Source organism: Poecilia reticulata, chromosome 16 (assembly GCF_904066995.2).
Source record: "Poecilia reticulata chromosome 16, P_reticulata-male-v2, whole genome shotgun sequence".
Taxonomy (NCBI): Eukaryota; Metazoa; Chordata; class Actinopteri; order Cyprinodontiformes; family Poeciliidae; genus Poecilia; species Poecilia reticulata.
The window spans coordinates 21,102,797-21,130,150 of record NC_088845.1 but is presented as its reverse complement, the minus strand read 5'-3'; the positions used below and the strand labels follow the sequence as shown (position 1 = coordinate 21,130,150).

The following is a 27,354-nucleotide window of genomic DNA, read 5'->3' as shown; positions in this document are numbered from 1 at the left end:
CAGCAGCTTCGGGGGTTTTGCTCATGCAAGAGGCGGGGTGGGGGTGGGGGGGTAGTGGGTATCCTCTCTAGGGGTGCAAAAGTTTGCAGAGAATGAATGCATGTTGCAGACAGCGTATGTATGTGTGAGACTGTGGCACTTAAAAATAATTTTAAAAATGTTCTTTTCAAAGTGTCTTTAACAGATTATCTGCATTTTCTGCAGATCACTAATCACTGGAGTCAAGGATTTCTAACTGTTTTTATGTCAAACTTCTATATATGTATAAAATTGCTTGCACAGTTCGTAGTTCTTTTCAGACAACTTTAAGATTTAAACAATAGGAACTTCAATAAGAATTGATGGTCAATATTCTACACTTCAACATATTTTAGATGTAAATCTCTAACATCTGTAAAAAAAAAAAAAAAAAAAAAAAAAAAAAAAATCTCCATTAAAGTCTAGTGTTTGCAGGGCGGCTACGGGGCTGTCCAGGCACAAGGAAGGCACTGTTGTGTCAAATCTAACATTTCTCTGAGAAATGAAAGTGTTTTTCAGTACCAATAATCCATTGCAAAAGTTTGACTCAGACAGAAAACACTCCAACAACTAGAAAAAAAAAGTCTGCACTTTGAGTGCGGTGAAATTATCACACTAACTTCTCTTTAGTAATGGTTTTACTTTCATTCATGTTTTCTATTGTTGGGTTTTTACCACCATAGATACTTGGTTAGATTTTGGCACTGTTGAGGTTTGGTTTGTAGTTCACTAAATTCAGTGCGAGTAAAGGATTGATTGTTTAAAATTGGGAAGATATACATGAATTACAATGCAAATAAAATCTTCTTACAGTTGGACTAACTAAACTGACCGATCAGAATATCCAGTTTCAGTCTTGAACTGTCTGAAATTTGATTTTATCATTTTCCAAGTTCAGATAATTATGCATTACTGAATTAATTACTGAAAATTGGGTATGGAAATAAAGCTTTAAATTTCAGATAGTTCCTAAGTTGTCCTAAACTAAATGTTTCCTTCACAGTTTTTAAAAAAATCTGGACTGAGTTTGATCATATGGAGCTCAAAATTTTAAAAAATGTTTGACTGAACTGATTAATTTTACTCTCGACAGTGATTATTAAAAGCTAGTTAGAAATTTGTAAAACCTTTTGTAAAAACACAAAAATGGAAGAATTTCAAAACCTTTTTTTTAACATTTGGATTAACTTAAATCAGACAAAAATAAGGAACCTCAATATATGGACCAGTCAATCCTGGACTGCATTGAACAGTTTGTAACTGACTCGATAATTTTAAAATGAAATAAAAAGTAGAGATCTGCGGATTTCTAAAAAAAATAAATATTTTCCTTCTTATGAAACGTGTACTGTATCGCATCATCTTGTCTCGTGAACTGGATGTATATTTACTCTCCTGACATTAACAGTCTTGAAAAATAATTGATGGCTCAGATTAGCTATGAGTTATTACACTTCCTGCAATCAATACAGGAGGCCTGACTGCCTGACTCCTGCAATCTGCGTCTTGTTTCTCCTCCAACTCAATGTCTTGCTTTCAAATACCCTATTTGGACACTAAAGTTTAAAACCATCATATTGCTAAGCGTATAATTTAGAACTTCATCATTCCCCAGTAATGTTACTTTAATGGTCTCGTGTGCACAACATGAGTTCAGACTCTCTAAAAAACATCAGACCACAAACATTTTCATCAGGATGTTACATCAGAACATGACAGCCAGTCTGATTCTTAAAGCACAGGGGCAGCCTGTGTCCTTTCCAACCCGAGCCTCTGCAGGAAACGTGTCTGCAGGAATGCTCATGCAAATATTGACCTTCAATTAGATGAAACAGACACCCAAACTCAGGGCCCGGAATATGAAGCGATCAGCAGAAACGTTGGTCACATAAACAGCCACAGAACATGCTGTATAAACACACACAGTGCACAGATTGTGCTCAAACACATCATGTATAAATGCACCTTCCTTTCAGTGAACATACATCAAAATAGGAGACAAGTGCAAAACCCAAAGGCTTACTGAGCGCAGCTTTCCAACCTCAGACAGGATGTCAGCAGAGCATCAGGAGCAACACGAAACCACAACAATGATCACACATTTCTTTTGTAGCAAAAACGGGTGAAAATCTGTGGAGTTTGTCTGCTTTTTTCAGGGAGGAAATAAAAAAAATAAGAGCTTCCACGCTGATGACAGTCAACCATACAGCTGCATAGCTAGCAGCATATAAAAAGAGGTGGTGGGCTGCACGGTGGCGCAGTTGGTAGGACTGTTGCCTTGCAGCATAAAGGTCACAGGTTACATGCAAGTCCAAGCATTGAGGATAAAACTTGAACGTCATAATATCCAGTGAGTCAACAGATCAGACTGCAGTCTTGCCCCCGAAAAAATAACAAGAAGCTGGCCTCTGAGCTCCCTGTAAGCCTCCACACTTCAGAGCCCGAAGGCCCCACAGGTAAGAGACTGTTCCTCAAGGCTGAACATGGCACGCAGCAGACTGCCAGTACCAAAAGTCAGACAAAACAAATCTGGATTTTATTGAAGGCTGCTCCACGGATTTCTCAGGGCTTTTAAAAACGCACAGCCGAAGGAGGGGGCGGTGAGCTGCTGGTGGTGCTGGTTTTGGATCCGTGGGGTTAGTTCAGCCTCCCTGCCTCAGCGACAGAAGCTCGGCTGGGGTGGGGAGGGGGGATGGATGGGGGGATTGCACCGGAGCATCGCCTGCCGCCTTGATTTGCTCGGCAGATCCGCAGCAAGGTTGGGAGGATTTCTACTCCGAAAGCTCTCTTAGCCTCCCACAGAGCAGAAATCCCCTCCAATCCTCACTTGCAGTTTCTGCAGGGGTACCGTAACACGCTGAAACATACGACTCCTTCAGAGAGAGAGAGAGAGAGAAGTGGAGTGGAGCTGGATTTTGTATAAGCTAAACAAAAGTAAACATCTTTAAATTCAAACAATACAATCAGAACTGCTGCCTCTTTCTCTCCTTCGCTAAGCAGTTCTGCAGGCACCGCCGTGTTAATGCTATAAAACCAAACAGATGAAGATCCTAATGGATGATGCAGCCAGGGGATTTCAGGGAAGTTAGACCAAAGGTAAACAGCTGCCCTCTTTGCAGGTGTTTGCTTAATGAGCACAGATTAAAGGTTGTGAAGAAGCATCTGGAGACTGTGATCTGCACAGATACCCCGTCTGACAAAGGGCGTGGTCCGAAAGGTGCCAAGGGACCCAGAGCAGGAATGCTTGAGATTTAGAAGAGGAAGTGATATCCTGCTCTGAAAAATAATACCTCCTCTGCATCATCAGGCAGAACAAAAGACTGCATCTTCCATGACAATGTGCAGCCCTGCAAGGTTACACAGCTTTACTAAAGTTTTAACACCCTTTTGAACCTGTCCATGTTTTTTTGTTTTTTTTTGTTTTTCATGTTACAGGAAAACAACTTTTGACGTGCAGCTCACAGGAGTTTCAACAACAGAAATGAAATCCAGTTAAAACAACTTCATGCAGCAATTATCTAATAGCCACCTCGAACCAAGTTATTTGAGGAACCACCTTTAGCTGCAATTCCAGCTGAAAGTCTTCAGGGTATGTCTCCACTGCTAAATCTTTCTTTAATTTTATCTTTGTAAAATATTTGAAGCTCAGCCTAAGCAAATAGATCATGTTGAGCTGATAGCATCTGTGGGCGGCAATTTTCAAGTCTTGCCACAAATTCCACAAAATAAAATTGTGTTAATCTCATTCAAAAGGCACTATAATTGGCTCTTTCAAACAAACATTCTGAAACTTTTTAAAAACGTTGACTTTTCGTGTCCTCGTGAGCTCCCCCCACCCCCAAGTTTCGCAAATCTCACAAGTGATATCGTGACCTATCCCTTTCCAAACATACCTGCGGTGTTCAGCGCAGAGGCCGACAATCACACAACAACAAAAACAGTTGCACAACGCCAGCCAATGTGCAAAAACGTGCCCTCAGTGTTGCCATAAGAAGAAAACAGCGGGATTACAAGACATACACAAGAGAACAATGTAAAATATAAATCAGGCAACAATTGCATAACTTATGGGCTGGTGAAAAAGTTGGCACTGCTCTGATGTAATAAACATGTGGCCTGTTTTGGAGAACGAGTGCCATCACAAACGGCAAACTCGCTAACATTCCAGCCGGGTACCAACTGTGCAGGACTAGGTAATGATTAACTCTTACGAAGGGAGTGTGTGTGAATGAACAGCCGTCCGTTTTTTTAAATTTTTTTTTATGAGCTCCTCTATCCTGCAGAACATGCGCTGCTACGTACATCGTTGTGTGCATTCATCGTTACATAACCCCGGGCAAATACGCATGGTAGCAGGCCAGGCATCCGAGCTGTAACACACATCCAGACACCGGCCCATGGCACACACACACTGAAACTTAATCTGCAGTTCAAGAGGCAGCCAACACCCTGAGCTGAGCAAGAGACGAACAGAAAACTGAACCCCCCCTTCCACCTCCGACAACTACACACACCCTGACACAATTTGATACAAATATCCTACACACAAACCTCCACCGGTCTTAATAAAGCACCAGCTCGGAACACCCTGCATGCCTAGGAATAAGATTATTAGGCTAGTGGGACACTTGTGCGGCTGCCAGAATGGCACTCCTGGCCTCCGCTCTGCACTGTGTGCTCGTGTAAATGTGTATCCAATGTCTTGTTCCTGGTTCAGTCCGGTCTCCCAGCACAACAGCGGGTCTATTCTTCAACAGCGCTTTACCAAAAAGGATTAATCAGCGACAGCATGGACATCAAAAGGTTTTGGCCGGCCACCAAGAGGGATTTTATGACTTAGGTGTGTGTCACTGCCATCATTCTTACTGAGCCTCTGACACCAAATGAAAACTTCAACAGGCTCACACATGCCATTTAGCACTTTGAAGAATGTGGGGAGCAAATAAAGAACAGCAGAATATTAATATTACATGTTATGAGAGAGAATACACTTCCGCATGAGGAATTCAGACAAAGAACAACAGATGAGTTGCTGACTCTTTGCTCTAGTCTGATCATTAGTAGCTTTTTTACAGTCATAATGGGAGTCATGTCTGACTATCTGCTCCAAATACAGCCCCGTCCTTCCCAGACTTCCCTCCCAGTTGCAATTTTTTACATTTGAGTCATCAGGCTTCACATCCAACCCCCATTTACTATTTAAAGGCTTTGAAAAAAGTACTCATACCCCTTGGTGATTTTTTTTAAAAACATTTTCAAGAAACACTTCTGTTCTGCAAAATACACCTGAATGCATTTTTGGGGGTGTATTTCGGACATTTCTCCATATCTAGGGACTAAACGTGCTCATTCTTTGTTGTAAAATGAAATAAAATCATGTAGACTGAACAGAGAGGCTCTGTAAGGATACATTTTCAAGTCTTCCCACACGTGATTTGGTTCCAAATTATCTTCCCATCGACTCTGACTACCTTCTCTCTCCCTGCTGATGAAAAACAACCGTACAGAATGATGCAGCCACCGCTGTGTTTCATAATGGGACGGTGTGTGCAGCATTAGTTTTTCACCACGCAACATTTGCATGTAGGCAAAAAAGTCTAAAGGGGAGATTTTATGTATTTTCCAAGCACATAGTGGCATTTTATAGCACAGTCAAGTAACTGTGTTACCTACGTTCGATTGTTAAAAAAGATTCTGTATCTATCAACAATGACTTAAGAAAATTGACTTTGTAATCTTACGGCTTGAAATTGGCCTCTGTCTCTTTAAGAAGCTGCTCCTCTTTCCGACTTTCTGCCTTCAGCACATGATCGCGACAATGCTCCTCCGGCATGTCATTTGCTACTGTTCTTAGGAGCGTTTCACTGAGAAGTAGTTTAAGTACAATAAGTTCTGCTGACTTGCAGTCCCAGGAGGTGTTTGCTAATTGCTGCTGCCACTAGTCTGGTGGAGCTGAGTGGGGAAGGTGCGGCTGAGGAGTGCTCTGTGAAACGAAGCTCAATTGAAGACTGCAGTTCTGAGGAGGAGCTGTGTGGAAATAGACGGCGCTTTGTGGAAGCAAGTGTTCAGGCAAAATGCTTTCACAGAAAATTCAAGGATTTTGCAAACATCCAGGGAAGAATCAAAGCGACACTGACACTCCAGGTAGGTTTTCTGATGAGGAAATGACATTAAAACATGACATAAAACTCAAAAAATGCCTCATGTGGTTCATGTGGGTCCACGTGTTTGTCACATCTTCTATGTTGCTTTCATTTCTTCCATTCCATTCACATTAAATTCCAGATTTGTTTGATTTTTGATTGCATGACTATAGCTGTCATGTTGCCAAGGACATCTCTGGATCTGGATCTCTGCAGCTCCTCCAGAGTTCACCTCCTGGATGTTTCTCTAATTAATGCAGCCACGATAGGTTTAGACTACGCTCTAGCACACAGTTTCAGATGATTGACTGAAACTGTGTGTCTTATAACTACTGTTGCAAGACACTTTACAAGGCCTGTTTTGATCTGTAGCTACTAGTGGGAGTGGGAAAAAAGTCAAATAAAAACAAATGGGCATGTCTGGCTGAATCATGCACTAATCAGTCATGACAGACTTCTGTTTTCATTAAGCTACACCTGAGAAATTGCATTGTGCAAGTTTCTGCAGCAGTAAATACCAGTGCAGTTTGTAATGAAACTGTCGCTGCCAAGCTGTTGAGTGACAGGTTCGTATGAACGATCACGTTTAGTCCCAGCTTTTAAGGTTACCAGTTGTTCTTACAGAGCCTCCTGCTTTTATTTCAGCCACGCTACAAAGTAGTAAAACAAACTTCAAAGTAAGCTCGGCAGAAAACTTTTAACTTCCATCTCTGTCAGCCATAAAAATAATAGCAGCAGCTGCTGGGTCAAAGTATACGAGCGGGATCCATTCAGGCTATTACACAATCTTTCCTATTTGCATGGAAATGGAGAAGTGGACCCACCCCGCCCTCCCCCCGGGACTCCCAAGTGTCTTTCTTCAGCCAGCAGCACAAGTAGTAGTGGCCCAGGCCGAAGAAGAACACTGCAAGGCTGCTGCTTATTGCTGATTTAATAAGGAATAATTACATGTTGGGTTCTCTCCATTCGTGGCCCTTCACCGTTACACTCAGTATGCTTTGGTCTGTGGGTTAATGTATGACAGTATGGGACACGAAGGGAGGAAATGACACGACAGCATCACTGGTGGTTGTATTAGTTTCGCTTTTAAAAGGTACGAGCTCGTGACATTGTTCCAAGGAAATCTGGATTCAACTTGCACTGTTTTTACATAAACTTAGACAAACGTTTTGAGTAGTTAACTTGATGAACAACAGAATTAGAGCTAAAAAAAATTGACATTTTAAGTCTAAAGGTTGTGCTTTAGTACCGAGTTGCAAGAGTAAATTTTTTCCCCCCATCCGTGACCAAAAGATGAACTGATAACCGAAACAAAACATATCCAAATCATAGCTCTACCACCACTGTGCTTCACAGATGGGAGAGGGTTCTTATCCAGAAAGGAAGTCTGATTCTGCTCTCCAAGCTGTTATGGGTTACACCGACATAATTTAATCTGATTTGTCCCTCTTCCAGCTAACCTTGCTAGATCACATGATCTTTGGCTTTCTCTTTGGACCTCCAACCTGGCAACCCGCTGTTTGTCACTGTCCTATGTGTGAAACACGAAACACTGACAAAGCCAAAGTCAAAGACATTCTTAGTCATCTTTGAAGTTAGCCTGTGTTCACTTGTGACCGCACAAATTATGACGCATCTTTCTCTAGAAGTAATCATTACTCTTCCACCATACCTTGGGAGTCTTAGTTTCCATTCTTTTAATCCTAATATCATACTCAGTGTGCCCACAAGACTATCTAAACTCTTTGGAAATGTCTCAGCAATTCTTTTCAGCCAAATAAACATCAACATCCCACCCCATCTCTTAGGGAGAACATATTTTGTGTGCATTATGATAAGTGAACCATCAATATGACGTGTAGCTGTACATTCAAGCTTTTCAAATAAAACAATAACCTAAAGGTCACATCTGAAAACTATGAACTATGAACATCAAATTATCTCACAATATCAGACGGTCGATTGTGATATTATCCAGTGCCGGCCCAAGTTATAGGTGAACTAAGCTTCTGCTTAGGATCCCAAAATCAACAGGGAGCCACTTGAATTATGGTTTACAAATAGATTATCCTTGTGGTAATCGTGCAAAACAAAAACACATAAAATGTTTTTTTCTGAGTAAAACATTTTGTTGTTGGACATGTTTATATTTTCGAAATAGCCTAAATGTTTTTCTGCTCCAGGTTTGTAGATTCTTAACATCCCCTCAGTTTATATCACGTTAATAGTGCCACTCTATCTGTATAAACCAGTGCTAATAACAATAAATAATTCGTTATTTTTCAACTCAATGCTAAAATCTTATTTAATTTATACATAATTTGGGTGGAGGGCTGCACAGTGGCGCAGTTGGTAGAGCTGTTGCCTTGCAGCAAGAAGGTTCTGGGTTCGATTCCCGGCCCCGGTCTTTCTGCATGGAGTTTGCATGTTCTCCCTGTGCATGCGTGAGTTTTCTCCGGGTACTCCGGTTTCCTCCCACAGTCCAAAAACATGACTGTCAGGTTATTTGGCCTCTCCAAATTGCCCCTAGGTGTGAGTGTGTGTGTGTGTCTCTGTGTTGCCCTGCGACAGACTGGCGACCTGTCCAGGGTGACCCCGCCTCTCGCCCGGTACGTTAGCTGGAGATGGGCACCGGCACCCCTCCCGACCCCACTGAGGGACAAGGGTGTAAGAAAATGGATGGATAATTTGGGTGGCACATAACTTTACTTTCTAGTTAAAAATCATAACAAACTTAGCGATGGGTGTCCAAAAAAGTGGAACTTCATCAGGATGACTGTGTGAGTCAAAAGTGTAACATTCATATAAATAAATGCAACTTAGTTACACATTCTTAACAATTGCGGCTTGCAGCTAATAAAAATCAAAAATCAAATCAAATCAAAAATATTACATAACACCAACAACAAGATTTTTTCTAGATAAACATCAAGCAAATGTCATGTTAAGGCTTACAAAACAAGAAAAAAGAGTGCTGTCTTTACAGTTGTCAGTAACTCTGTGCACAAGGAGTATATACGTCACTATAGGTCATTGAAAGGTTGGATGTTCAAAGGGTTCTGTATCAAAGAACATGGAAAGTTGAGTGGAAGCAAAACAGCGTGGGAGAAAAAAGTGTGGTCACAGTCGTGGCAGGACGCTTGACCACATCCATGTGAGGGTTGAGAAGAAGAGACTTTTCAAAAGGTTGGGAGAGATTCACAAGGTGTGGACTGTGGCTCAAGTCATGAGCAAAGAGCCGTCACACACATGCAGGAGACGCGCTGCAACTGCATTCCAGGTGCTAAGCCTTGAACCAGGGACAATGTCAGAATAGTCTTACCTGGAGAAAACGGACAGGATTTGTATTACTTTTATTATGAAAGTAAACTCTAGTGCAAATTAAGACTTTGGATTAAGACTGGAGAGGCGCAGAATCCACTTGGCTTTATGTTCAACTTCAATGTGTAAAATTCATATAAATAAATGCAACTTGATATACTCTAAACCCAATAGAGAACCAATGGAGTCTTGTCATGAGCAAAATGGGAGATAACAGACCTAATGATACTAAGGAAGCTCCTACCAAAGCTTTCTTAGCAATTCAGCAGAGCCACAGGGTGTTAACTCCATCAATGCAAAAGGAAAACCCACCAAAAACTGAGTGCACATATTGTACATGCTTTTTAGTAGGCAGACATCTCAAGATATAAAATCTTTTTTTTACTAGTAACTATAACATTTTCTGAAAAATTGCAATTTCGGGGTTTCATTAGCAGTAGGTAAGCAAGCAAGTAAATATAACCAGGTGTATCGAATTCAAGTCACTTTTTGGACACGAGTGCTGAAATAAAGGAACTTTTCAATGACATTGTAATTTATTTAGATGCTCAATAAACAAATTATCCTAAAAAAGTAATGCGTCTTTTCTCAGTGCTTTTAAAATGTGTTTGCAAATCTGTTCACACAGGGCTTTGTTTATGGGAAAAAGTCTTGAAAATCCTCCCTGGAGGTTCATTTGCATGTTCAACAAGTCCAGCAAAAGTAACACCGTTATCTCATAATCAGGGGTGAAAGTTGTTTTAAATTCTTGGGGGTGCTAGCTATTGAATTGATACAAAATGGAGCTGTATTTCCCTGAACCTGCTGCAATGTTGACACCATGATGCCATGAGACCTAAATTCTGAACATCATGGCATGGAGTGCATCCCAGTTTTCCATGTCTGGCATATAAGCATTAATTTTAGCTTTTAAACTGGTTCTATTGATCCTCTGTCCAGACAGAGAGATAATCAGTAGCCCAGCATCATGACCTGTTTGTTCTGAAGATCCTGCAGCTTCCACTTCTCTTCCTAACATGGCGCCTCCTCACCCTGACTCTCATACTGATAGGAGGAACCACAGAGCTCTGATAGGTTAAAAGCTCATCTTCTGAAGTTGGGATATTTTTCCTCCAACAGGATCCAGAGGAATCACCTCAAACCAGATGTTGGACTGGATTTTATTTCAATGTCATTTGTGAATGTTAGAGCCTCATTTTCAACAGTGGAGCTATAAAGGTTGAAAAAGGGTTACTATTTTGGAAAAAATTTTTATCAACATCAATATTTCCACTAAATAAGAGGCAAAAAAAAAAGTTTGATAAAGCTCAAACTCTGACCTCAAAGCAAGATGCTAGAGAGCAATAAAACTTTTTTTTAATTAGACAATTAATTTAATTTCACATGAAAATGAAACATATGAAACATATGTTTGATGTTTGTTGTGAATGACGTACGAGATGATTAGTCCAGGTTTGTCGTTTATTGAACATTCAGGAAACTACAGCGGCTGTGATGCGCCACAGCAAAGGTAAACAAAGGTAAAATAGTCCGAACAGGTGATCAACTCAAAACCACTTGCACCTTTTTACTCTCTCTCTCTCTGTCTTTGTCATTTAAGCACACCACGTAAGCACACCATTTAGTCCGTTACGATATTAGATTTTCAGGTTCGATATTTATTTTGTGATTATTAACAAAATGGTGGTTGATTAGTTCATTTTAAACTCCTGCTCTGCTAGTTATTTTGGCAACCGGGAGGCACAGAATTGCGCAACACCTTGTTGAAACAATAATTACTAAGATTATTATTTTTGTTGGGTCGTTCATTTGAACGCTTTTTTTTGTTGTTGTTGTTGTTGCTGCTGTTGTTCTTTCATAAAGTTACGAACGTTTTGATAAGGATTCAGAGGAGGACGTGCTGCTCTCAGCGTCCCGGCGGCGTTCAGTTTGTCACCTAATGCCGAGATCGACTCAAAACCTTCCGCGATCGACGTATTGCAACGCTGCTCTGGCAAAGCACGAACAGTTCAGAAACAATATGAAATGGGGGGGAAAAAAAAAAAAAAAAAAAGCTTTTTATTAACTGATTAAGTCGTGTTTTAGATTGTTTTTGAAAAACTAATCAGTCACGGCTGATTAGTGGACCCAATGATTCTTTGTACCCGACCGTACCCGCCTACTTTCACCCCTGCTCATAATGTAAAGAGAAACCAAAACAAAAGGCTTAGCCCATCTACACTACAAGGGCAGACCAGCAGAGTGGAAGCATGATGTCATCCCTTACAAATCCACAAAGTGACGGTACAGCCCTCTTTGGACAACCTCACAGGCTGGACCATCTGGATCTGCTTCTTCACACGCGCGGACATGCGATCCGCTGCTTTCCTCAGCTGGGATCTTAAGAAGACCGAGCAGAGTGAGTGAAGGTCCATGATGAGACAGACCTGTGCTGTCATCTATACGCTCAGCACCCCGAGCCGCTACCCAAGCTGCCCGAAATCCAGCTGACCTGCCCCCTGTCTGCTGCCAAACTCGTTTGCGTGCAACCTAATGTTAAAACAACCAATCAACAAAACAAACCCGCTACAATCAGTCCACGCAGCTCAACTTTAACACACAATCAAGGAGAGGAAAGTAAAGGGTGGGATCTGCTCTCAACTTCTCACCCCTCTCTCTCTCTCTCTCTCTCTCTCTCTGGCAGCCACCGCAGCACAACCGAAACCAACTCCCGCTCAGGCAGAAACATTTCGGTTAATATTTACCAGCTCGCTACGGTGTGTGCGCTGCAGCCATCTATCCCGAAGCGAAAGGGCCAGAAGTCCGCATTTCCTGGGTTGAGATGCGCCGGACGCGGCGGCTGTGGGGCGCTGCTGTGGACGCAGAGTCGCGTTGCTGTTGGTTGTGCTTGGGTTTGGGGGTCCCGCTGCTGCTGCTGCCGCTGCCGCTGTGTCAGACCGGACGGCGATGCCACGTTCAGCTGATCGCCACAACAAAACAACATCTCGCCCTACGCATCACACACTCCGCGCTCCCCGCACCACCCCGCACGGCAGCTCCCGCTGTGCGCCGCCCTCCTGTCAGCCTCCGCCAGTGGACTGGCGCGCCTCATGAATAACCACGAGCTGGCGGCGGAGGCCATTGGCTGGCGACAGCACTTCCTGGTTCAGACTATTGTAATTAGCAGGGAGAACTCGGCGTAGTGGGCTCAGGAGTTTTCACACTAGCTGGGTTTGAGGAGGACTCGAGGCGTTTTAATTTACACCCGTGGTTTTACAGTTTACACCCGCTTTGTTTGTGAACACGACATGAGAAATTGGAGCTAAAACGGCAGTGGATCGAATTATAAGTCATCAATTCTTCTGGAGGACTGAGTTTCCTCTCACTCTCAAACAATCCCCCCATAAAATGTTGGTAGAGCTGAACAATAAATGTTGAATAAATCATCACTGCAATATTAGTGCCGTGATATTAACACCAAAGGTCTGCTTTTAAATGCAGTCACGTTTTGTTTCTATATTGCAAGCATTATGAACTTGCTCCTTGCCTACTAGTTATATTTCCAGATGGAGTTTCACCAAATGAAGTGTCCTGACTTGACATGATGAGGATATTTTAAAATAGGAGGAAAATTCTGCATTTATATCTACAGGTGATCAGTATTCAACATTCACCATGCGTGATTTTTAAATAATTTTGAGGATATCGTGTTTCATAAATGCGACATTCGAGACAAGAGTTGCTCTTGGTCACTTCATAGTGCATACTTCCACATTTCTCTCTTGCTACTTTCCAACTTAGTTTTCCTTTATGATGCGTTTTTAGACATTATGAAACTTAATTGTCATGAAAATGTTAAGATCCTACATAACTGAATTGATTTGTATGACTAAAAACTAAACTAAGATAATACTAAGCAATTTCTGGAATCCTTCACACACACATCTCCAACAGAAGACTGTAGATTTTTCTGAAAATGTCTTATTTGCACAATATTCATACTGATTATTAATATAAGTGATATAATACCAATTATGTAGAAGCCTATATTTTTTACTTCATGGGGCAGGAAACAGAGCCGTCTGCAGAGGAAGCTTTATTTCCTACTTTGACAATTGTCAAATTAAAATTATTTTCTGTACTTTTCTCATAGTTTTATGCATAGAAACATAATTACATTTACAATAAGGATGCTACTTGGACTTGTTTTGGTTTAATTAGGCGTCATAATCTCTCATACTTTAAAAGTCAACTGGCCCAATTAGGGTTCCCAACCAAAATGTGTGGCATCATTGTGTCAAAAACTAGAAAATGTTCGGAATTATGAGCATTTTCATGAATATTTCTCTCAATTATTCATAAAAAGACTTAGCAACAAGGGAGTAAAATCTCGAATGCCGTGTTTTTACATTATCGGTATGACAAGAATTAAGGGAAAGTGATAAAATGTGGGCACAAAACCGACAACGGTCAATGAGTAATTCATTGATGTGTTTTTATGTTCATTTTTGTCCTCAATAGTGGGGCTTTTACTCCCAGCCCCATTTTTATAAACAGCCTAATAAAAATAATTAGATTCTTTTGTGGCCTTTGGGGCCCATAGCTGACACTCCAGTTGCACAGTTTTAATATTTTCAGGAGAGTAACACGAGTGGAAAGATTTTCCACACATCTCTCGCCTCATTGTGTCTCATTTTGACCCACTCCTTTGTCCTTCTAATACCTGAGGGACAAGGAGAGTGGTGTTGAGGGTCAGGTATAGCAAAGGTCACCGAGAGATGCGGCCTTGACTGGTGTTGAGCAGATCAAACGGATCCCTGAGGCCCAGCAGGCAGCAAAGGACAGGGGCAGCCAGCACACCTCAAAGATCTCCTATGAGATGAGCAGTAACCTAAAATCCAACGTGACATTTATCATACAAGAACCTGATGTAGGATAAATCAACGGCGAGAATATTAATGTGCTTAGTGCAACTTTTCTGCCTCCCATTTTCTGAGCTGTCTCCGCATCTGCATCCAGCACTCTTTAACTCTTTTGTTCTCAGTGCGGAGAGCAGCGCTGCAGCAGAGAGGAAGGGGAAGGAGAGGAAAGGAGAGGAAAGGAAAGGAAAGGAAAGGAGGAGAGGGGTGGGGTGTGGAAAAAGAGGGGAGGACAGAGGAGCGAAGAAATACAAGCGGGAGGAAGCGAGAGACAGAGGAGGAGTCGGCGAAAAGAGCGCAGAGCCACGGCGTGGTGTGAGTGCTCTGCGCTGCTACAATATGACTCTGACAGACTTATGTAACCAGACTGGCCTGGCATTTGGCTCACAGCAGACGCCGGCTGCGCTGACTGTTATATAACTGCGTTAGCTCCTGCTCTGAGCTGAGCAGAGAGCATGCGCACTGGGGAGATCTACTGACACACACACGCACACACACACACACGCACACACACACACACACACACACACACACACACACACACACACACACACACACACACACACACACACACACACACACACACACACACACACACACAGAAATACACACACACACACAAACAAACTTTCAGGCTACACTGCAAAAAGGACAAAAAAGACCTTGCAAGGTTTTCAGTAGATAATATCAACGCAGGGCTTTAACGAAACCAATTGCTGTTAGTAGTCTCTTAGTTGGTGGATCTTTTTATGTAACTTAAACTCAGTATAAATCGAGTATTTCTTATCAGTACTAAGGAGAGATTCAGGGAAGCAGCCGAAGGCTCACAGTATCTCTGGAGGAGCTGCAGAGATCCACAGCTCAGTTGGGAAAATTTGTCAACAAGACAACTATGAGTTGTGCTCTCCACAAAGCTGGCATTTATAGAAGATGAGAAATAGAATAAAAGGAACCTTTGTGTTTTGATAAAAAAAAAAAATATATATATATATATATAAACATTGAGAGTTCTGCTTCTCACTTTGCCCCAAACACGTGGAAGAAAGAGTCTGATCAGATAAGAATAAAACAGATTTTCTGAAACACCATGCCATGTGTTAAACATGGTTGTGGTGACTTTGCGCTTTTCCTCAGCAAAGACAGGGAAGCGAGTCAGAGTTGATGGGAAGAAAGGTGGAGCTAAATATAGAGCAATCCTGGAAGAAAACCTGTTGAAGGAGGCAAAAGACTTCAGACTGAGGATGTTCACTTTTATCTGTACGAACCTTCTTCCGCTTCATTGTTTCCCCAACTCCTCATTTGCCTATCACATAGACACCCGGTTAATACCACTGACGTTTGTGGTTGCAAAGTGAAAAACTTCAAAAGGCAGGAAGACTTTTGCGAGGCTTCGCGCAAACGTACAATATAAGCTTGTTGTCACATTGCAGTTACTGCAGAAAAAAACTCCCCCATCGGTCTTGTCAACCATCAGCATCTGTGCATCCCATCATCCAGCAACAAGTTTCCCATCATGGAAAGCCTAATTGGGGCTTAATGTTGGGTGAATGTTTCCAGTGCACATGCAATATGCCAGCAGGGCCCAAACCCAATTAACTCCCCTGCATGCAGAATATAATTTAATGGGGCCTGGATTCAACTCTTTAAACCTAATTACACCTCAGACAGGCATCTCAAGTCGGTGTGGTCAGGGAAACACGCTCCCTTCCCAAAACGACATGCACCTAGAGCAGCGTCACAGCAGCGCTTCGGCTCATTTATCTCAGCATAAAGTCAGAAACAAAGATATTACAGTAATCTATCTGTTTTACTGTAGAGGAGGGGTTTACTCCTGACAAATGCAACATGCAGATAACGCTGACATTTACCAGCTAATGTGAGAAAATGAAAGCGGGGATTAAGGTCAGACCGAACCCTGCAAGTGATAACAATTGTCTTAGTCAATCTGCAATTAAAAATCCCAGGACGCCTAACCAAGCGCGGCTGCACAGTCGCACTAAGTGGCTCATAATCGACACATTACAGCCTCTGATCTCTTATTACAGCGACAAATTGCATCCGAGGACGGGAGAGGAAACGAAGGCAGGATTTATGAGGCTGCAGCCAGCAGCCAAAGACCGAGAGCACCTTAAATCTACCCCTGCAAGGAAAAAAAAAACTGTTTGAGTTTGTGTTTGTGCACCTGAAGTTAACGGGGAGGAATAAAAGAGAGATTTATGATGCCCGGCTAATTTTGTTCTCAGACGCTGCTTGGCTGCGTTCACAGGCGGGCCACATTTTTCAGACGCCCGAGTTCCAGGCAGAGTTCTTCAGTTTTATGAAACTCTGTCGGATCCTTCTGAAAATAGGAGCTAAAAACAATTAAAATAAAAAAAATGTAAAAAAAATCATCCGAGATTTCAAAGAAATGCTGCATGTCTGCACCTGCTGAGGTGCTGCATTAAATCTTAATAGTAGCCAGTTTGCTAAAGATGCCTGGGAGCAGAGACGGTGGCCGCACAAGACTCAGCAGGCCCCTTTTCAACGCGAGCCTGGTGGGTGAATGTATCGCCATGCTGTGCGGCACGTTGCTGAGTCCGAGAAGGGCATCTGAGTTCACAAGCACGACGACATGTTTCACCACCATATTTCATCATGACACAACCATGTAGTTTGCCCCATTTTTTTTTTGTCTTCGTCTCGCAATGCACATTTAAGTTAAATATCGGATATTTGTCTCGCGGTTCTATTTTTTCTTGTAGGTTTTTTTTTTTTTTTTAGCTTACATTAGAAATGTAAGCAAAAACAAATATGTATGGATTGTAAGCTGTAAGAGAGCGACTGTAGCAGACAAATATGCTGCTGTTTTTCTTGTACAAAGTGGTGTAGATTTCAACAGGAAATAAAAAGATTACAGGACTATTATATAAATTCACATGTCTAACCATTTCATTTGATTTTTATTCAACTCGAATTTATAAATAAACATGCTGATTTTTTTTAATGCGCTTCTAAACGTGGAAAAAGTGGGACTTCAATCATTCTGCATTTTTAGAAGAAATAAAAACTGATATTTATGTGTCAAGAGAAAGAGATCCTGAATCGTTGCTCTGTCAGAATCATGTTTTCTACAAAAAGATATTATCATCTGGATGCATTTTTAAGGAATTCGGAAAAAAAAAATCAATTAAATTTACTTTGCATTATAAACATCTTCATGTTACATTAACATTCGGGGGACTTTTTCAGTCTAGTTTGGTGCAAATTAAACCACTTGTGACCTCGGAGCTCCACAGATCCCCACAAATGTTTGTTCTGCAGCAACACAACAAATAACTGCTGGATATTTTTAGCACTTCTTATGAAAGCAAAGTAAAAAAACAACAAAAAAACAAATACACTGAGTGTTTGGGTTCGATTTTGAGGGGCAGTTCCAGGCAAAGTGCTACAGCGGTCATGGTTGCCCAAAGTGCGGCATGCAGGCTATTTGTGGCCCTTTGGAAAGACTTTGTGTGACCACGACCACAACTTAAGTATGTCACAAACTTGGCCAACCGGCACAGGTGTTTGCACTGAAATACAGCCAGTATTTTAGAAGAAGTGTCCCTTTCTGTCGTTGAACTGTAATTGTTTCTTAATCAACTGCAAGAACACACTTTTGTGTAATCTTCTGCAAAGCGTTCATCGCCTCTTAGGATTAAAGATAAAATCAGGTTTTGGTCACAACTAAGCTGTGACACAACAGATAAAAATCAGGAATGTAATGGATAAGCTGAGAGAGAGGTGGAGCAGCGTGAGGGTGCAAGTCCAGTGGATGTGGCATGGCTTAGGCAAGAGCAGCCAAAACCAACAGGTTCTGTCTCCCACGTAAGTATGAAGGAATCGCCTCGCACGCTCTACAACCCGAGGCTCTGACTCAGAAGCAGCGGAAGGTGGACAGGTCACTTGGTAGCAAAGAAAGGAACAAAACTCAGTTAAGAACTTGTAACTAGAAATCATGCACATTTAGTCAAACCTTCTCTGTGAGAGACAAATCAGATCCAGAAAATCTGAATAAAACCTAGTCATCCTTTTCTGGTGGGAGAACAATGTTAAAGCTGCTTTAAAAAATCTAAAAAGGAGCAAAATGCTTTGTGTGTATTCAAATGACCTTAGTACTGTCTCTCAGAGAACAGAACATGATGTAACATTCCTATATTAATCGAAGTAATTGGGTCTTTATGAGATTCATCAGACAAGGAACAAGAAACACACTTTATCCTCACTGAAAGAAACCTGTACCTTTATTAGATGTGATTTTCAATGCATTACATACAAGTTTAAAATCACATGACAGACAGACCAGTGCCGGAGGACATGCAATGGCTCACCACAATGTTCAGGTAAGGCATATTAGCACATCTTCCTTCTGATATACAGGGACTACAAAGAGGCACTTGATAGTTTTATAAAACTGAACTGGAAACGGAAAATTACCCAAAATAACATTCTTAAAGGGGATGAAATGTACAACTGCAGAAGAAAAAAAAACAGATCACTCATTTCACAATACACATTTCATATGTTTATGAAGACATTTTTTGAAAAATATTTTTAAAAAGAATAAAATGCTAGGGACTGAACAAAAAATGCTTTTGACATGTGCAAAATATACTGATAATATTCTCTTTTCCATATAAATGAGGTAACTACATAATGCATAATTATTGTACCAGCATTACAATCGTCCAATCACTATGAAAGTCAATACAATTTAACAGCAATTCAATCACTTCTGAAATGCATTACTTCTGTTTGTACATTTAAAACTCCTATGTTTCTGCTCATGTCTCTTGGCAAACATATGGCATTTATACATACTGGTATACAACAAAAAAAAAAAAACAAGTCGTGTTGAGTTAATGTTGCAGCTGCTGGGACCATTTTTTTCTGCCCACTGCATGGTGCTGATTAGCTGAGGATCAATAAAAGTTTTCCAACTGCAACAGACTGCAATAAAAAAGGTAAAAGATTGTTGCCCGTGGCTGACAGAGCCTGAACGCTGTCAGACGGGGAGGAAAACCTTAGCACCGGGAATAAACAGTCTCAAATTAGAGCAGACGAGTAAGAGCTAAGATTAGACCGGCGCTCGGTCGGCAGCTTAAGATGTAGTGACGTGGCTATGCATACAGCTGAGCAGCATCAGGGAAGCCCTGTTATGATCTGCAGGGCGTGGCTTATTAGTCTTATCTAATGCTCACACTCGCCTCGCTGTGGGGCTCCTGAGCAGGGCTCCCCTTATTTCATCCTCTGCAGTCAGGCAGTACAGATAATCGGGGGTTTTCCAGACCTGGCCAATCAGGTGTCTGATCGGAAAGGCTATTAATAGAGAATCTATGAGTGACATTTCTGAGGTACTGAAAGTGCCTTGTTGCTGAGTGTTTACAAGAGTGCAGTCTAAAATTCTACATTAGAATATAAACGCAAAAGAACAAAGGGTTGCCCATCACATTAAGAAAAAGCCAAAGACATCATTGAACAAGCTGTAAATCAGCGTAAACTTTCATAATTCTGTAATGATTATTTTGAACAGAACCGTTCAGACAACACAAAAACAGGTGACACACAATGTGCCACCAAAACTGATATTTCAAAGTCTTCATTTCACCCTTTTTAGATCCTTTTGTAGCATCCTTCAAACTGTCTAGTGTGCAAGGAAAAAGCAGGAAGGACAAATAAGTCAAGGACATCGAGTGCTTAGTTGAAATCCCTGTCAGGGAAGATAAGAGGGGCGATGAGGGTCCAGAGGTAGAGCCCGAGGCCCAGCCAGCTAGAGCACATCTTCACCCACACAGCTGGCATCGTGCTCTGCATGGCTTGTGTGGTGGTGTCTGGTCTGACAGGGCACACACAAGAAGACGCACAAGTTAATAACTCAGAATGTTACACGTGTATCTGGACTTTTTTTGAGGAAAATGTCCAGGGGTGGGTAAAAGTCTTTTTAAATGAATAAAAATATTCAATGTGACATTTCTGTTGATGTAAGGCGCCATCTGGTGGTTCTACACAGAATGGAGAAAAACTTAAGGCTAAACCGAATGGGTTCAAAATATTTAGGTTTCATTGTGGTTTAAAATTTCAATCCATCCAGCAGAATATACAAAAACGATAGCTAACTGCGACATTTTCACATCTTTGCTTCACTTGACTGCATCGCATTCGACCACCTGCTTTCATCTCCTAACGACACTTACTGGTACCAGTTGGTCAGCGTCATCATGATGTAGAGCGAGGCCAGGCAGAGGTGGAAGTGGAAAAAGGAGTAGCTATAAGTGACGTTCTCCTCCTCGTTGTCGACAGCCCTGCGCACGCCGTCCTCCCCCACGACTCCCTTGCCACCGGACCCTGTACCCTCCTCTGTCTGCATCAGCTTGTTCACTTGAGCGTTGCTGGATGAGCGGATACTGAGGGGCGCAAAAGAGGATAAAACCAGTAAAGTAAAACATGTTTGTTTGTTTTTTTTAAAGAAAGGCATATAAACCATCTGATCATTAAATGATCAATTTGAGGCTGGCTGCCATCTAAAGCTGAGTAATATGGTATAACGTGTATAAAGTATCTATACACCTCGAACATATTAATATTTGCCCAACTCCAGTGTATTTTAATGGGATTATTTTGTGATGGACCCACTTTATCAGCCCCTTAATTCCTGACCTGACTGATGAATTCCTTGGTCTTCATGATACTGATTATCCATCAATCTTCTGTATAAAACCTCTGAGTTCTTCACAGATCAGATCCATCTGATCTGTGAACTTAAATTGCACCAAGGGAGACAATGCACAGACTGGAGTTTGTTTCTGTGGTGTCACTGCAAACTGGGCTCAATATAACTACATGCTAAGAAAAACATGTTGAAAACCTTGTCCAAATGCCCTTCCACTTCACAATACTGTGCTTAAAATGTCCAACAATGCAAGGTGAAGTACCTTAGTCCTTTCATCACAAATCACTTGAACAATTATGACATATCAGATCTGTTGTAAGGTTTATGACCCAACAAGCATCACTGCATGCAAGTTTCACTTCCGCTAAATTAAAGCAGCCTTGCTTTAAAGCAGATTGGACACTAATCTATACTGCCCTCTTGTGGCCATCAGACAAAACAATGTGGCTTGAAGTTGCAAACTGCATACTGATCCATTGAGCATCCTTCCCTGATGAAGGAGGATTGCTAGCAAGATGTCCGTTATACAGACGTTTTCACGTTTAAAGAAAGTAACTTTACAAAAATGTGTATGTTACTTTAAAGAAGCTTTAAGTTAATGTTGGAGCAGCGCTGTAATGAGCGTCGTAGTATTTTGTTTGCATTTATGGCCTTCAGACTCCCAGTGAAATTTGATCATGGCAAACAAATTAAAATGAGGTGGTCCAGTCATGTCTACCTGGCGTAGAGAGTACAGAAGAGGAAGATGACCAAACCAACGATGCCCTGAGCATCCCACCACTGCACGTGTCCTGAGCCTGGGCTGGCAGTTGGTTGGGTGGCGGTGGTGTTGGCGTGCGAGACGAGACTCAACAAGCTCGGGTTACATTTCCGATCTAGAGAATATAAACGTATGCAGCGGTTAGAAATCCACCACTTCATAAAAGCTCCCAAAAACTTTCAAAGAACTCAAAGTAAAGCTGTGGTGCATGATATGGACTGTCTGATGCACAAATACATCCACGTTTTTCTAAATTATCCTAATTTCCTGCACATTTTTCCAAATCATTTTTCTAAATCTGAGCATGGTATTTTTAACACCTGCAGTAATTTTATTTTACATTCTCTGAACAATCTCTTTTCTCACTTTGCTTTATAGTTTTACTTATGAGCAAATTTACATCCTTCAACTTGCCTGTCACTTTGGTACTTCTGACTTTCCTCACTGATGGACAATAGATGATATGCTGATACTATTATACTCTTCTATTAATTTGCCACGCCACTTTACTCCACAGACATTTTTTAACTAAAACTAAAGTTTGATTATTATCATTATTATTATTATTATTATTAATAATATTTTCAGTGGGAAATCCTGCAACAGGTCTGGAAAGAATGCAGAAATCTAAGTTCATCACAAGACTTTCCATTCTTGTTTTTCCACTGACAAACTACAGATCACGCACAAAAAAAACACTAAAATTAGCTACAACTGTTTAGTGGTCAGGCATTATGCTACATTTAGAACTCACCATCGTAATTGAAAAGCTGCGGCACGTTAACAAGCACATGTAGGAAACAATGATTGTTAACATGACTTATTAAAAAAGAAAGAGGAGGGATTGAGATTTTGGTTAGCACTCACTTGGATTGTTGGTCATGGCTGACCAAGTGACATACATGGTGTAAAGAGAAATGAGGGACGCCTGGAGGAGACCAGAGTGCGGCTGAGCTTCCTGTAATAAACAGGACAAAAACACAAACATTAAAAGTGGCCAAAGTATGCAAAGTGGTTAGCATTAGCAATTCACTGCTTTGATATGAAGGTCTTTATGGAAAGAGTTGGTTATTTTGGAGAAAATAAAAATCTACTGGCCAAACTGGAAACACGAGTTTCCTGAAAACAAAGCATCTAAAAACACAAGATGGACGGTTAAACAGATCTCTCCCACAATCCAACACTCAATGAAAAACTTCACCTGTATCTTTGGTAAGATGGACACAACAGAAATGATGAGGCAGAAGATGAGGTTGAGGCTGATGAAGACTTTGTGCTCAGTGCAGTCGTCTGGCTGCGTGTAGTAAATGTAGAAAAGCACCACAGCAGAGAAAGCCAGCGCGTAGTGGAGGACGGTGAAGGACAAGAGACCTGAAATGAAGAGAAACAAGGTGAGGCACAAACAAGTCTAATTTGGGAGTGTATAGACGCTGCAGCTCTCAACAGTCTACACACCACTTTAGTGAAGTAAATAAATATATAAAATTAGACTGATAAATCAACTCTAAATCTTTTCCACATGTGAGACATACATTCTACGCAGCTAAAATCTACAAGATCAATGTTTGATTTTATTTGGAAAAAGTTGAGAAATATTTATCATGGCATTTTTTTTTAAGACCTTGTGGGTAATTAAAAAAACACACACACAGAAATCAGGCTGCGTAGCTGAAGATACAATTGAAATTATCATATTTATTTATAATGCGAGAAGCTTTCAGTCTTTCTAACAACTCTTCTTGTTGGGTTAGTCTTAGTCAATATTTGTTTCAATCATTGTTTGCACAGTCTACATGTCAGAAACCACAACAGAGACATTGAACCTTCCTACTGCAACTTTTGTACGCACATTAGAATGTTCATCTTTTGTGCTTAGATGTTTTAGACATTTGGTATGACTCCTGCAGGAACCTTGTGGTCAGAATGAGGTAAATACCTTTTATATGCACCAATAATTACTAATAAGGGACCCCCGAGAACCTGGTATGACTGTCAGCTTTTCTTGCGTCTCCTCACCTCCACAGGTTAGAGGTCACCTTTTGTATTATCGATTAATGTGGTTGAATGTTACAGCATGTTCACATACATCCTCCACTGCTGATTTCTATAACTTTAACATTGCATAGCATACTGGAAATTTAGATTTTAGCCCCAGTTTTTGTTTAAAAATATTTATGTTTCACAACTTTAATACAAGGTGTAGAGTTGACTGTAACAACTTTAAACTTTGTTTTTTGTTGTTGTTTCTTTGTTTTCCAAAAACTTCACCTGCAAACCAGCATTTGTTCTGGGTTTCCTCCGCATTTTCAGCCCAGATCTTATTCCACGAGTGAGCGAAGTCAATCAGGAGAATGAGCTGGATCAAAATGAAGATGAAGGATCCTACTAATCCAAAGTAAAACCACACTGTGAAAGACAAAGGAAAACGACTCGTAAGTTTACCATTCAGGTTTTAAACCTTAACATACGTGTTCGGAAATATGATCAACGGGAAATATAGAAATTAGTCCTCACCAGAATTAAATGCTCCATCCGGGATAAAAAACGCTCCCACTGTGATCCCAACTAGTATCAGAAATTTGAAGAACCAGAATCTGGAGAAGAAAAATGTGATTTACAACTGCACGATGAGGACGACAAAAAGTACTGCAGCTGTGACCGGATGTGTCCAGTAAAAAGCCAACAGGGCTCTCACCCATTTTGAATCACTGCTCTCGGGTCTCTGCTGTTCCGGACGCGAATCATTATGGCCGAGAACAGGAAGAAGAAGCAGGCCATGGCAAAGCACATGCGATACACAGACTTGTACCCCACAATAACGTCACATTTGACCTGGTTTTCGATACCGAGTATGGTCGCTCCTCCTTGGCAAAATCCTGGGATCTGCAGAAGGAAAATTAAACGCATGAAGTAAAATCTCTCATGGATGCACAAACTGCCTCTCTCAGTACACAGATCTTTAAATTTAGGAACGTCAACACAAATACAACACCTGAAAGTGCAAAAGTATTCATACCCCTTGACATTTTTTTAACTTGACAGCCACAAACTTGAATGATTTTTTACCATATATAACATATATAACACTAAGTCACTTATATGACTTATAACACTAAGTCATATAAGACTTAGTGTTAGTCTTATATGACAGACTAACACTAAGGAACAGATAACTGTGCAACACATATGCATAAAGACTCCTTTACTGATATCCCAAAACAAAATCCACTGTCTATTATCTATACAGCATGAGCTGTAGATTTGTACGATTTGACACATGATGCATTTTATGAAAGTGTGTAATCCCCAAAGTGTGTACTCTTTTTCTTCTCATTACAACATGTTGGCTGTGGGAGCTCACTTTGCGGAGTTGTGTTTCCATTCCAGGTAGGATCATGATGACGGACACCATAGTTCCCAGAAGCAGGAAGAAAGAAAAAACCAGCCGTGTCACTGTGGAGTTATTGGAGGATGGACAGCAGCCACACACAAGACATGGTGCCGAGCCACACAGACATGAGGCCTGCAGATAAATGGAGACAAGGTAAAACACCAACAGGGTTTAAATAATAATTAAAAAATGAATACAATCCCTTAACAGCAACTGCCTTAATGCAGGTCAAGGTCAAGAAGATATCATAAACCTGTTGTGTTCTATTGGAAATATGGACCTAGTAAATAATTAAACAAGATCGTCATTTACCAGTACATCGCAAGTGCAAACTCACACCGACGTAATAAAACACAGCGAATATTTCTGTAAATTTAGGCCAACGAAACTCGACAGCACTAGCTTCTTGGCTTTTTGTCACATACTTAATCCTGTTCGAATAAGGCTTTCACAATTTCAACTATCCACTTATCCAACTTATTAAAAATTGGCTAAGCTAAGGCCACTTGTTGCTGTTCATTTAAGAGAAATAAATTAGCATACAGCTGGCCGCGTTACACTGTAACATTAAATGTCAGGTTACGTGTACGTGCAGGTAAACATGTTGAACTGTTTTCGCTCAAGTCGGACCCTTATTCAGTCACACAGACGAGTAGCATCTCAAGCAAAATCTGCCTGAATGTTTCGGAGCAGTAAAGTATGGCTAACATACGGATTTAACGTACTAATTAATTATTATATGTGGAAGATTAATGTTAGCCTTAGCTTTCAGGTAGGTAGGTCATGTTAGCGCAAATCCATTTTGAAAAAACTTGTACAAAAAGCTGTTGTTTAAAATGTGAGATAACGCTTTATCATAAACAGATACTCACACAGCTGGCCAAGGAGCACAAAGCCATACAGGCCCCCATTTCCTCACGTTAAAGAGTCGAAATGTTTCGGGTTGTGCCTTCTTCCTCTGAATTGCCTGGACAAAACCACAAACTAACCGGAAGTGACTTGCTGTTTTTCAAAATAAAAGTGCTAACGGGTTACAAGTCAAATGTCCAACATTATAGGGTCCAAGGTTTTCGCCATAAGGGCCAAAATCGTCAAGATAAAAGTACTGCAAGGCCGCAAAATGTATTTGTTTATTTTTTTTTATTTATAAATACATTTCTTGCAAATGTTTATTTCATCTGCTCAATAATATAAAATAAAATAAAACAAAACATGCTTAAGTATGTTAAACATGATTCTCACACGGCCCACATTTCTGTATTAAAAATATTTTTAATTGGTCTGATTGGTTTGCAAATTTTTTTTTTTCAGTGAACAAGAGGGCTCTGTAAATTTTTGTAGATCCAAAGCATCTTTAACAAGTGTTGCTAAAAGATGGGCACAGTACTTCCAAATTTAAAAATTTCGTGAGGCTTTTCCATGTATCTTAATAGCTTGTTGTGAAATATGTGAAATTTTATGTTTTTTTGTTTTGAATAAAAGTGCACCACAACCCGGTAATATAAACAGAAACTTTCTGTAAGAAGGAAAGAAATAAAAAATACATCCAAACGATTTGGACTATTTCTGAGTTATTACCACGGGATAATACGTTTTGATTGTGTCTCTATTGTGTTGGTGGTCTTAATGGTTTAATGGGCCATTTTCATGTGCAGTTCCATCTCAACCTTGCACAGACACAGACATGCAGTGAATAAATCAATTTTCAATCAGTGTTTTGCACCAAAGAGTTAAAAATAAACACGTTTTCACGAGGCTGTTTAAATGTGTAAACATTTGGAATTTTTTAACTTGACATTTGTGACTGGACACAAAATAAACCAGCAAATATTGCAGTAAGCATATAGGGCTCTGTACTATATTTACAGCTGATGTGCATGTCTTTTTCGGCTGAAGTAAGACTAAGAAGAGCACTTTCAGTGTCACTATGTCTGAACACTTGCTGTGTTCAGACATAGTGTGAACACAGCAAGTCTGAAACCGGCCATCTGTCCTTTCCTCTAAACGTCCCAGGAGCTCAGAGTCTGTTGCTCAATGGTGCTAACAAAGACAAGTCTGTCAGGTGCTGGCACAACCCCCCTGAGAATTATAACAATTGAGGTGACAGGCTTTGGTTATTCTCTAGATGTTTTTTG

The 27,354-nt window shown here is 40.8% G+C and overlaps 2 protein-coding genes and 1 long non-coding RNA gene across 4 annotated transcripts in view; 1 reads left to right on the top strand and 2 right to left on the bottom strand.

Moving 5' to 3' along the window:
* hivep3b (HIVEP zinc finger 3b) overlaps window positions 1-12,541 on the bottom strand; it is a 49,487-nt gene extending 36,946 nt beyond the window's left edge. For both annotated transcript variants that reach the window (XM_017309627.2, XM_017309626.2), the window contains exon 1: window positions 12,227-12,541. The gene's annotated coding sequence lies outside the window, so the exon portion shown is untranslated. The remainder of the gene's footprint in view (window positions 1-12,226) is intronic.
* LOC145555329 (uncharacterized) lies at window positions 11,725-14,987 on the top strand. The gene is made up of 2 exons (XR_014091487.1): window positions 11,725-11,880; window positions 12,166-14,987. It is a non-coding gene; the product is annotated as an uncharacterized LOC145555329 (long non-coding RNA).
* A 3,637-nt stretch (window positions 14,988-18,624) lies between these two features.
* On the bottom strand, window positions 18,625-26,248 carry serinc2l (serine incorporator 2, like). Its single transcript, XM_008432333.3, has 10 exons — window positions 26,092-26,248; window positions 25,190-25,351; window positions 24,524-24,711; window positions 24,343-24,422; window positions 24,097-24,234; window positions 23,030-23,199; window positions 22,696-22,786; window positions 21,787-21,943; window positions 20,593-20,802; window positions 18,625-20,234 (listed from the first exon to the last, which is right to left on the bottom strand). Exons 1-10 carry the CDS (start codon window positions 26,128-26,130, stop codon window positions 20,096-20,098), a joined length of 1,374 nt encoding a protein of 457 aa, XP_008430555.1. The 5' UTR covers window positions 26,131-26,248; the 3' UTR covers window positions 18,625-20,095.
* Between the last annotated feature and the right edge of the window lie 1,106 nt (window positions 26,249-27,354).